The sequence below is a fragment of the Biomphalaria glabrata genome, chromosome 1 (genome assembly GCF_947242115.1).
Source record: "Biomphalaria glabrata chromosome 1, xgBioGlab47.1, whole genome shotgun sequence".
NCBI classification, from domain to species: Eukaryota; Metazoa; Mollusca; class Gastropoda; family Planorbidae; genus Biomphalaria; species Biomphalaria glabrata.
Window position 1 is genome coordinate 9,551,620 of NC_074711.1, and position 13,189 is coordinate 9,564,808.

At 33.0% G+C, this 13,189-nt stretch overlaps 2 protein-coding genes across 5 annotated transcripts in view; one reads left to right on the forward strand and one right to left on the reverse strand.

Moving 5' to 3' along the window:
* Positions 1-6,051, forward strand: part of LOC106055951 (parathyroid hormone 2 receptor-like) — a 122,467-nt gene extending 116,416 nt beyond the window's left edge. For all 4 annotated transcript variants that reach the window (XM_056020791.1, XM_056020797.1, XM_056020801.1 and 1 more), the window contains 2 exons: positions 1,415-1,601; positions 3,402-6,051. In XM_056020791.1, coding sequence (XP_055876766.1) covers positions 1,415-1,601; positions 3,402-3,926 — 712 coding nt within the window. In that variant the 3' untranslated portion in view covers positions 3,927-6,051. The remainder of the gene's footprint in view (positions 1-1,414; positions 1,602-3,401) is intronic.
* LOC106065391 (calaxin-like) lies at positions 5,338-12,967 on the reverse strand. Its single transcript, XM_013224185.2, has 7 exons — positions 12,878-12,967; positions 11,792-11,932; positions 10,760-10,864; positions 10,532-10,617; positions 7,635-7,700; positions 6,725-6,829; positions 5,338-6,264 (listed from the first exon to the last, which is right to left on the reverse strand). Exons 1-7 carry the CDS (start codon positions 12,942-12,944, stop codon positions 6,145-6,147), a joined length of 690 nt encoding a protein of 229 aa, XP_013079639.1. The 5' UTR covers positions 12,945-12,967; the 3' UTR covers positions 5,338-6,144.
* Positions 12,968-13,189: the final 222 nt, after the last annotated feature.

Genomic DNA, 13,189 nt, shown 5'->3' on the forward strand with positions numbered 1-13,189 from the left:
TTTATTCGCAAATATTCCCAAATTCGGACCTACTTGTTAGACTCAGGGCCGGTCCGACATGTTACGGGGCTCTTTACGAAACGGATTGCGCGGGGCCTAATTTGGGTTGTGATAAGGATAATAAGGGAAAAATAAGAATTTGTATTAGAAAAAAAAAATTGGTCTTTGCATTTTATTCATACTTTACTAAGTACAAAATCACTGTCAAATTAACTTTATGAACCATCTAGTAGTTTTCCAACAAAAAGAAGATAAACATTCAGATTTGCATTTTAGATTTAAAATCGACTAGCGAGTAGGATTGGCGTTTTCCATATTGAATGACACCCCGAAATGACAATTTTGTCTGTTTAAAGGAGATTTGCATCCGTTTTCAGAAGATTTTAATAATTTCAGGAGATTTTCATGACTTTTCTTATATTTTTTAATTTTAGGAGAATTCCAGGAACCCTTTAATAAGTAGTTAAAATGGTTTAATCTAATAATTTACACCTAGAATTCGCATCGCGCGGGGCCTATCAAAGTACGGGGCCCACTGCGGCCGCATTAGTTGCAGTGGCCTAATACCGGCCCTGGTTAGACTACATTTGTAAGAACATTGTTGCTTCCTTTTAGTGAAATGTCGAAACGTTATTACTTGTCTGGTGCATGAAGCCCATCCACTTGTGCCAACCTGACAGGAAAATACTAAAAGAAGAGATATAATCTTATAAACGTCCCCAGAAAATAAAAATCTCCCAACCATCCTCATAGACTAGAGAACCCATGCTCCTGACAGCAGAATGAAATATAAAATGAGATATAGTCGCTCTAACACAATAGTCCCCAGATGTGACTGGTCTGCAGCAACCCGAGAACGCTATTCTGCCTCAACGTGGCACTCGGGTGGAAACGATCACTTGAGGAAGTGATTAGGCTAAATGAATAGCAAAGCAAAACTTCTGTGGGAGTGTCTAATACTCTAAGGGAATGCGAGAGGTTTCCCATTGCACAGTGCGGAGTTAAAAGAGATAATCCATGCGCCGTTCCTCAAGGTACCGTTACACGGTTAGCTAGGTGAAACATAGTAAAATGGCTGGGGTTCCCGGTGTGCTCGGCCTTCGACCATGTATTCTAGTCCATGCGCCCGGAGTGCCAGATATAATGGAAAAAGCAATGTCTTACATAGTCATTGACTTGGACCTCTTCCAGACAGAACGGTTTGTTCAAGCATGCTTACACGCCTAGAGTTCGAAGAGCCTTCGGCTCAACTCTTTTGACAATTACACGGGTCTGTAGCAGTGCCACCCACTATTATTATTATTATTTTATTATCATTATTATCTGGAGTACAGGACCACTAGATCTCTATCGGGTTAGTCAAAACGTATATTTTTGTGTCCTCCAGTTTGAATTTGAAATTATTTCATTTCAGGAAGCTGGCCAAGTTTATCCTGGTCCTGATCCCACTGTTTGGCATCATGTACCTCGTCTTCTACGTGGCCGTGCCGTCAAACTTTGAAGAGACGCAGTACAACTTGGCGTATCTATATCTTGAGATGGGATACAACTCTTTTCAAGGGCTGCTACTTGCGTTGTTGTTTTGTTTTCTCAATGAAGAGGTAAAAATAAAGGGGGGAGGGAGAGGTAATGTTAAGAATTAGATAATTAAATGGTTTGCTCAGTTAGTTTTCATGTTTTGTACAATTATTTTTTTTTTACATGTTTCGAGTGTTCCTTCAGATTCTGAATATAATTAGGCCTATATCCTAGCCAAAACCTCCCGCAGAACGACGTAGGTTGGGAGCGGGCAGGGTTCGAACCCAAGATGTCTGAGATCACCGATCGACAGTCCAGAGCTCATACTAGCCTACATGAGCTACCTACATGAATTGAGTCATATTCCCCTGTGATAACAAATATATGTAGGAACTCAATTTCATCAAGTCTGTGTTACTTTTTTTCTACCATATGGAGAAATAAAGTGAATTTGGCGCATGCACGCATGCGCACTTTGGATGATGTCTAGGCTATATGAACTCTCTCGAAATATGTGATAGGTAGCATTAAAATATATATGACAAGATATTCTGAATTAATGAGAACTAGCGGAACAATTTCTATGGGCTGCGCTGCTGTGTGCTGCCTGACGCGCCTGTTAAGCGTCAGAATCCTTTCTTCTAATAATTACTTAGCTTACGTTTGTTGCTAAAACACAAATGTAGGGCCAGCAAAGATATTTCTCTGACTTCATCAATCATCCTCAAACTCTGTAGCCTATCCATTGGTAAGTAGATCTAGTAGACCTTAGCTCACTCAGCTGTGGCAGTCTAGGTCTCGAGAAATAATATTTTCCCTTTTCAACTTCTTGTGTGACTAAAGAGGTTTTCCTTTTATGCACAAACATGGTCACAAGTTAGGTATCTGTAATCAAGAGAAACTGCAGCGTTTTCATCATTTTTTTTCTACATCTAGACTACTTGTCACATGCCATCCGTGGCCCTTCTTTCATGCTTGCTCTCCTTGTGAGCCCATTCTGTGCTTTTTTTTTTTCAAACTTTGGTATTGATCTTAAATGTCACTATTACATACATCAATGTATCTTGAAAGTAGAAGACCTGCAGCTATATCCTGCCGTCTATTGTAATAATTGTATCATGTATTGCTTGAGACTCAATTTGAGAGGAACTGATGTTAATGTGTATTTTGTGGTTGAATTAAAAAGTATTATTATTTTAGACATGAATTAATATTTATTTTCTGGCACTGCTCAAGAAAAACCCTTGCCTGGGTTTAATTAGTTAAGGAAGTTAAGTTCCCCTTTCAGACCTTGTGGTCTATAGGGCAGATGATTCTGTGGAATACTGTTAACGAGGGTGTCATGTGGCCAGCAAAACGACCAACCGCCTTTACTTTCCCCCAAGTAATGTCAGGTACCCATTTGAGCTGGGTGGACTCAGAAGATCCAGAAAATTAAAAATCCCAGTCTTCACCAGGATTCGAACCCCAAGGCCTTTACCGCTCAGCCACCGCGCCTCCAATGTCATTAGACATCTTAAATTAGTCCTTCGTGTTGACATTGTGTTTATGTGTATGTGTTTGTAATGAGAGTTATTCCCCTTGGTAAGAAAGTTCATTTTATTGTGTGTAACCTGTTTTATATGAGAGTGCGTTATTAAAGAGTATGATGTCTAGCGCTTATTGAGATCAGTGTTCTTTAGTGTATCATTAAGCTTATAAGTGTATCATTATTTAAGCTAACATTTAGAAGCAGCCTTATTAAAGAACTTTCCATGATCGTATGATTCAAAAAGATCATTGTTTTAGATGTAGCCACGTTTATTAATGGAGTTTTTTTTTCCATGTTATTTATGAATTATAAATGCGTCTATCAATAGTTCATATTTCACTTATTATTTCAGGTACATATTGAATTGAAGCGGGCGTGGCTCCGGCACAAAAACAGAAGAATGGAGATGTCTATAATTAACAGATCCTTCAACAACTTTCACTCTTCACACAGAAAGACAATGTCCTGCAACTCAAGAGAGGACGATTCCAAAATTGGTATCTGTCCTACCTCGGGCCCAAAAGGCAAAGAGCTCTACCGCCTTAGAACTTTCTCTGTTTCCAGTGAGAATAATGAGCTCACTCGAGTTACAACATCCAACAGTTTCAAATGCCCACATCGTGTGTGTGCCCAGTTTGATGATAGTTCGCTCACTAGATATGGCAACATTAACCCGGTATTCCCCCAGTCGACTTGTGGGCCAAGGACTAACTCCCTTACTGGCAAGCTGGTGACAACCAAATTTGTAAACCCAGAAAGCATCCACCAAAAGACTTTGAATGAGCCCAACAATTTTCGCAGTCAAGATTTAAATCAAGAAAGTTCTAAAACACATCTTCTGACCCAAGAAGACAAGGAAGAGCAAGAAAAGGACTGAGCAAAGACCATAAAAAAATCAACTAAAAAGTGCCGTCTACAGATGTAGGAAATGTCCTGAACTGTTTTCCACTCAAAGGTTGTTAACAGCTGTGTTCCCTCTCACTAGTTTGTCTGCAGCTGTTGACAGATGTCTAGAGCAGTGTTCTTCATGTCTGTTTAATATTGAGAAGCTGTTTTCCACTCACCTTGTTGTCTACAGCTACTGGCAGCTCTCTAGATCTGCGTTTCTCACAAATGAGCCTTCTTTTGAATAAAGATCCTCTAACATACGTTCTAGTGTTATATGGAACTGTAAAATATTCATACTAAGTCAAGACTAACAATGCTTTATGAAGTTATTGAGATTTAAACATCCCAGGCAGGCTATAAGGGTAAACTTGTCTGCACACAGAGAATTAGCAGACGTGCAGCTTTGTAAAGCAAATATTAATCAAAGACTCCAAATGTTCAAGTTTGTTTTTCAAACTTAGAACCAAGTTAATTTAGGATCATTAAGCCTTTTCAGTTTTAATGCACTAACAAAATAAAAAATTGTATAAACGTATTGCTTCAATTACAATTGAAATAAAATACCTGTCTTTATTTATTTTTTTTTTAGTTCTTTTGAATGATTTTTCACACCAATGTAAAATGATTTTTTAAAATAATGTCTATGTATCTTAAAGGAGGATGGTGTAACAGAGATGCCCCCAGTAAGCGATATAAAGATTAACTCTGGCGCCAATTAGCCCTCACTAGCATAGAGTTAAGTAACTGGCAGCAGATGGCCTCTGCAAGAGGTAGGTGGAGAGCTCTCACAAAGGCTGTGTGACACACATTTAAGACCCAAAGAAGAGCCTTTATTGAAGACAGTCCCAGAAGATGACAAGAAATCTTAGATAGACCCCAGCAAACAACAGCTTTGTCTGCACGAGATGGGGAAAAATATGGAGGTCACAACTGTATTTGCATGTTCATGTAAAACACTGCACTCATTCTCATTCTTTGGAATCGAAGACATTACCTTTATATGTATATACCAGTTTGCCTTTGATTTTAATTGTAAACTGTTACTGAATGGATATTGAGCTCTAATTTAAATATTATGTTTAGAGACGTTATTGACTGATTTTGTATAAGTACTAAAAAGATTAAAAAAAACTTTATTTGAAGTGAGCTTGTGTTGATAGATGTATGATGAAATTCTTTTTTCCACTTCATGACATTGGATTCTTTTGAAAAAAAGATGCAATATTGTGTTTTAATAGCTGGCCATGGTTCAATGTACAAGAAATATGTGATGCTGTATGGAATAAATTTCATTTTATTTCTTTAAATTTCTATCTTTTTTTTGTTGTTGTAGAATAAGTTTACAAAATGTGTATTTTTATAATTAATTAACACAGAAAAAATGCTGCACCTACACTAAGTAGGGTATAATTTTTTTAGAATTTTATTAAAAAATAACAAAGTTGTATTATATAACTGTTTCAAATGTTTGCTAAGATGAAACACAAAATTAAACAAATAATAATACTATGGCATTTGATAGCAAAATATTAGATTTTCATAGATTTAATACTTGAAAAACAGTGATAGATTCTGTTTTGAACAAATTAATATACTAAAAAAAGTTTTTGGGAAATTATCCAAATCTATTCCTTTGGCTCTTACAATACAAATTTAATATTACATCACATTTGTTTTTAAATTATAACATTGCAACTCATATTTATAATTAAAGAAAATAGAAAACTGAACAAGTACACAAAAAGAAAGAATTTCTCAAACTTCAACATTGTTTTTGTTCAAATGAACATACTTGTACATCATAACAATCTAGTAAGAGCATACATTTTTGATGCAATACAAGAATTTATCTTATAAATACTTATTTATCAATAACTGAATTTATAAATGTGTAAACAGGTTACATGAATTAGACAGTTTTGAGGCTTCAATTTTTTAAAAGATTAACTAATTGAATTTATAACATTTTGTTCAACCAATGAAACAGTTCCTATTTGAATAAAAAAAAAAATATTACCATGTTACACAAGTATTAATTGTGTGTGTGTGTGTGTTTCAGAAGCAGTATTACATTGTGCAATAACAAATGTTTTTTTCAGAGAAAAAAAAAACAATACACAATGCCTTATCGCACGACAGATTATTTACACAACTATTTTGTTTTTTTATAAACCAGTGAGTCATAATTACAGATCAGTTCCAACAAGTTACGCTAATTGTTTTCCTTTTCGTGGTTTCCTTGTGTTGTCATGTCTGATAAGAGCACCAGTAGATGTGTACCTCCCTCCTCCAAACATTTTGATCATTTCGTGGAATGTCAGTTTACACTAAAATATATTTGACGATGATATAATTTGTCATAATGATATAAGTCAACAAAAATATTAAAAAACCAATTCACATTACTTTTATAATTATACACATATCTAGAAAATTTAAAAATGAAAATCTGGGTATAAAAATGCTTGCAAAAGCATTTATTTAATTGGTGTCAACAAGAAAAAATACAAACTAGAATTATAACATTAAAACCAATTTCTGTCACTTTTATAATTATGTACACATCTAGGAAATTTAAAAATGAAAATCTGGGTAGCAAGAATGTTTGAAAAAAGGAAAAAAGCAATTATTTCATCAAAGTCAAATTGAATATCTAAAAAATTAGCTTAAAATAGTAATAATGTTAAAAAATTGATAATAATAAGTTTAACACTACTTATCAGAAATATGTCTTATGTTTTATGCTGAAAAGTGTCTTATGCTTTAAACTTTAATATTTTAAGTTACCTTTTCATCCGGTAAACACTTCCCCAGTGCTTCCAACATTAATTTATCTTCAGCTACTGCTGTTTTAAAATCTGCCAATGATACTCTTCCATCATGATCACAATCCTGATAAATATTACAATAATTTTGCTATTGTAAAAATATGTAATATATGTATAAATATATATATAATATGTAATTTTAACTGAAGAAACACATTTTAAATAGCTCACAACACATAGAAAACAAATAATAATAATAAAAACCAAAGTCAATTTCATAGTGTTTGTGTTGGCTTATTGATCTATGATTCTAACAATGGTATTTTATTCTTAAAATTTAACCAAAATATATTATTTTATGTGAATAGAAAGAGTAAAAATAAAATGCCTACATTGTATCATCAATATTATATTTCCAAATAGAGAAGAGATTGTTAATTAATGCTCTGCAAGACATATCTTGCTGCATTGCTCCAAGGCTAATAGCAATGATTCTAGTACAAATTGGAAGAACCATTTGACAATATTTCTGAATGTTTTAAAACATTCCTAATAATATCAACCACTTTCCAGAATAAAAAATCTATCATAAGAATAATTTTGATATAGGCTGGCTAAAATTTATTAATAAAGGTTACCAACTGAGACCGATAATCAACAGTTTAATTAGATGGTGAGGATGATTGGGACAAAGTCAAGAAACTTAAATTATTTTAAGAAGAATTGTTATGACTTAATATGTTTTCTGTTGTATGGGAGACTAGTTATAGGAAACAACACTTTAGCCTTAAAACAAAAGCGGAAGTGACACATAAAACAAATCAAAATGAAAATGGTTTCATGATTCACTTTCATTGAGTTGAAAAATAATAAAATGTTAAATTTAAAATTATTTTAAATAGCAACAACCAAATGGCAAACAAAGTTACCAATTTTTTCATGACTATTTCCACTAACTCTTTAACAAGCTCATCTGGATCTTCTTCTGTAGGAGCCTAAATAATAATACAATAATAATAAAGTATATCTTAGCTGCAATAATTTCTATTGTTCTTAATAAAAACATTGCAAGAAATGTTGTAAACTGGAACCCAAAGGGAAAGGCTGGGAGACCAAAGCAAACATGAAAGAGATGGGAAGACCAAATTCTAGTTTAGAATACATGCAGGAACTATGTAATCAGATTAGTACACTTAAAGAGACAAATAAAATGCAGTTTTTTTGGATTATGGGTGATTTCAACCTACCTGATATAAATTGGAAAACACTAACCATAGATAAACACCAAAACCTTAAGGACATAAATGAGCTTTTCATAGAAACTTTACACAACCTAAGTTTAGATCAAATCATTAAAAAGCCAACTAGATTAAACAACACATTAGATCTCTTCTTAACCAACAGACCTGGATTAGTAGTTGATTATGATATTATCCCTGGTCTATCAGACCATGAGATCATAAAAATATACAGTCAGATAAAAGCAGTAGCCAATACAAAACCCAAAAGAAAAATCTTACTCTGGAATAAATGTAACCTAACACAACTACACCAAGCTGCATTAAACTTTCAACAAACATTCTTATTAGAAAAAGATATAGTAGTACAAGAAAATGGAATTCAAAAACTATTAGCCAACACCAAACCAAATAAAGCGTCTGGACCTGATGGTATTCCAGCTAGATTACTCAAAAAACTAAGCAATGAGCTAGCCCCAGTGTTCAAAATACTCTTTCAGGCTTCACTTAACCAGGGCAGAGTACCAAAGGACTGGAAAGAAGCTAATGTCACCCCCCCCCCCTATTTAAAAAAGGAGAAAAATCTGACCCAGGAAACTACAGACCAGTATCACTTACCAGCATCACATGTAAAATCCTTGAACACATAATATGTAGTAACATCATAAACCACTTAGACAAACATAATGTCCTCACACCATACCAACATGGCTTTAGGAAATATAGATCATGTGAAACACAACTAATAGGACTAATTGATGATTTTTCAAAAGGTTTAGATAATAGTGAACAAAAAGATGCTATCTTACTAGATTTTTCTAAGGCTTTTGACAAAGTTCACCACTATAGTTTGCTTAAAAAATTAAAATATTTCTGCATTAATGGTCCACTGCATCAGTGGATTAAAGATTTTCTGATAGAGAGAGAACAAACTGTAATAATAAATGGCTCTAAATCAACACCGATAATAGTAAACTCAGGTGTACCTCAAGGAACAGTCTTGGGTCCACTACTATTTTTAATTTACATAAATGATTTACCAAATTGCATTACTTCAGGAACAAAAGTCAGATTATTTGCAGACGATTGCATAATATATAGAACAATAAAAACAACACAAGACACAAGATATTTTACAAAGAGAATTAGATGAATTACAGAAATGGGAATCAAATTGGAGCATGTCTTTCCACCCAGAAAAATGTCAGTTGTTAGGAGTAACAAAAAAACTAAAACAAATTAATTCCACTTATCTTTTTCATGGCAAACCAGTAACACAGACTAAAAACGCAAAATACCTAGGTGTTATAATAAATGAAAAACTATCATGGAATCCACATATTGATGAAACTACAAAAAAATCAAACAAAGCATTAGGATTTATTAAAAGAAATTTCTATAAATCAAATAAGAAGATAAAACTAAAATGTTATTTAACCTTGGTTAGGCCAATAATAAAATATGCATCCTCCGTTTGGGACCCCTCAACTCAAGAAAACATTAAGAAACTGGAACAGACACAAAATAGAGCAGTGAGATTCATAACAAACGAATATTCACATTTGACTAGAGTAACACCTTTAGTAAAATCACTAAATTTAGAAAGCCTTCAGGACAGAAGGCTTAAAAGTAAAGTAGCAATCATACATAAAACACTGAACCATAATCTTCAAATACAAAAACAAAATTTAATAAAATACTCTGAAAGACACAAAGATAAAGGCACATTCCTTGTCCCATACGCTAGGACAAATTTGTACAAATACTCCTTCTTCCCTAGTGCTATTAGAGCATGGAATGGGTTGCCTGAGCTAGCCAGGAAAACCAGTGACTTGGCAGAATTTAAGTCATTGGTTAATATGCATGACTAAATGCATGACGCGTAGGACGTAATCATCTTCTTTTTTGAAGTAATGTCTGTATTATATAAGATAAGAAGATAAGAAGCAGAGATGGCAGGATGGACATGGATCCAAATGAGGTGTACTGGCCAGAACATCCTGAAGGCAAAATGCTGTTGTGGCCGTAGGCTCCATTGGGAGTCAAAAGAATCAATAAAGGATGTATTAGTTAATACCATTGGTGTTTGAATTCACTCTTTAAATAATAAGTTATTATGTTATAATTTAATGTGGTTCTGAAGTGTTCTATTTTTAAAAACGTAGAATTTTTTTTTTATCTGTAACTGAGCAATTTGTGAATGTCAGGTATTTGTATCTTTAAAAAAAGTAATATAAAAATAATTTTAAAATTTCTTAAGCTCACACTATTTCCCTGATCTTTGCCCTCACATATACATACATACATATTATACCTTAACTAGATTGAGGCACAGTGGTAAAGCATTTGGCTTCTGCATCAGGGGTCCCAATTTTGAATCCTTTTTGAGACTGGGATTTTGAAATTTGGGATCTTTGGGCACCTTTGAGTCCACCCAGCTCTAATGGGTATATGATATTAGTTGGGGAAAAGTAAATGCAGTTGGTTGTTGTGCAGGCCACATGACACCCTTGTTAACAGAGGGCCACAGAAACAGATGACATTTACATCATCAGCCCTATAAATCACAAGGTTTGAAAGGAATTTACCTTTACAAGACAAGATTTCAAGAGTTGAAACATTTCTTCTCTTACAATATAGCCATCATTATTCAAATCATATACATCAAAACATACTGCAATAAAAAATATAAAAAAATGGGAATAAACAGTAGTTAATATCAATAATTTTTTTTTTTAGATTGGTACAAACATATCATGAACAAATCAGTCTTCTAAATGAATTACAAAAATCTGAATGTTAGAGATATTACTTACACTGAATATGGTCATCTAAAGTACCATTGAGAAACTTGGCAATACCTATAACATAGTCTTCTTGCCGCAGCGTTCCACAAGATTTCTTATCAAATGCTCTAAAAACTTTGTTAGATAAAGAATTAATAAAACATTTTAAAAAATGAATTTGTTTACATACAGTCAAGTAGCAGTAGTAATCATAAAATTTTTAAATAAGATTTTTAATTTAATATCTTTAAGAGAAGCTATTAATTTATGAAAAAAGAGTGCCTTCTCTACTGAATGAAAGATAGGTAAAGAAATTATATTAAAAAGAAGGCTTTCATAATTTTGTCTAATATAAGTTTACAGTTGAAGCTTCTAGAATGTTAGGGATTGTCATGTCCTTTTCCCCAGACTTCTACAAGCATATAAAGATGAATGTCAAAGTCATAACATTAGAACCCTATAGTAAACTTGCAGCCTTTCAGGGCACAAATCACAGGAATAACCAGTTTTCTAAAATTATTTAAACAGCAGAACAGTGTTTGAGGAACCCTTTTCAGACTTTGTGATCTATAGGGACAGATGAAGTAAAACTCATTTATTTCTTTGGCTGACAGTTAATGAGGGTGTCATGTGGCTAGCACAATGACCAACAACTATTACTTTCCCAGCATAAATTAGGTACTCATTTATGCCGGTTGACCTGCTAAAGATCCTGAATCAAATCCCAGTCTTCACCAGGATTCAAAATTAAGACCCCTCAGTTCAGAAGCCTAGTGTGTGTCTGAAGGGGTTGGGAAACTCTTAAATGTTCTACAGTACACCATTTTGCTGTACCCTTTAATTTAGGCTAGCAGAAGTGGTTTTTTTAAATACACTTACCCCCATCATAATTCTTCACCAGCTGCCTTGGAATTCAATATTTTGACAAACACATGTTATATTCAAATCAAATTTTATTTTATTTGTCTTCTCTTTAATAGGTAAGACTTCATATTTGCAAACTGAAATATACTCCTCATCCAGAGTAGAAAACTTTATTGTTAAAAAATGAATTTTCCTTACCTCTGTCCATAAGTATGTCATCTGTGATGTTGAAGAACCTGTTTAGTTCATCACGAAATTCTACCCTGTTAAGCTTTCCTTCTTCCTTTCGACACAGGTCATTAAATCTTTCCATTAAATGATTGACTTCTTCTCTTGATACTGCAAAGAGGAATTTTCAAATGCTTCCTTTGATAATGAATTTATAATTGAAAATACAATTTATAAGCTGGCCTATTGTAAAGCTTATTGAATATGTCACATATTTACTGTAATGATAACAGCATAATGGTCATATAGTTTTTTATTTGTTTTTAAAATATGAAACTAAAATGTTACACTGCAAATAAGTACTGTATCGTTGCACATATAGCCCACAGGTTATACAAGTTTTTACAAATGAAGGGCAGCTGTGCAGGGTTTACTAGGATGTATTCTTCTTATAAAGTTCAAATTACAAGAATATCCATGCTGCTGATGAAAAACATACAAAAGATTACTATAAGACTTAGTGAGCCTACATTTGCCATAATTTCAGTAACATTTAATTTATTTAATGGGCTTGTTCTAGAAATTCCACAGTCTAAATTTTCAAGCAGTTTAAAAGTGAGTTTAAGAGCTGCCATAGAGGGTCATGAATTTGCACAGACAGGCTTTATCAAACTGCTCTGTTCTTTACTACATTTATACACATAATTATACAGTGATTGTAACATATATGTCTGTTCAGGCTCCCTATATCGTGGATAGCAACTTTGGCATGATGTTAAGTTTCCCAGAGGGATTTTCAGAACTTATGAAACTTATTTAGAACTAATTTTTTTTTCTAAAATTCTAGAAAAATTAATATTTAATTAAATTTAATACTATACAGACTATACTCATTTACTCTAATGTCTATAGTTATATAGTAAGTCTATACTGAGGTTACTAATTATTAAATTAATAGTAATATTATTATTAATAGATCTACTATCACTATCTAGTGATATAGGCCTACACATTTCGAACCATATCAAAAACAATTATAAATCTATATTAAATTTATAATTAATTGTAAATTGGTATTGGTGTAGTCTAAGTCTATATCTAAAAATAAATATTTACACTTAGTAATCCTTGCCAAATTAGTTATTATTTGCTCTTTAGACTCTCGGCTGTGTTTAGACGCCATTTTAAAACTAAGTGTTGCTATGTTTGTATACGCATGCGCAATAGACAAGTTTATCACTTACCTAGACATAACTTTTATTTTATTTCTTAAAGATTTAAATTGTAAAATATTTTATTGATCGTCTACATATACTAGACTTATAAATTTTAAAGCATGAAATATATTTAAAGTATATTTTTTGTCTATTATGAACTAAATGTATTAATTATTTAGGTCTATCTAGATCTTGTAGATCTAGTAGAAAA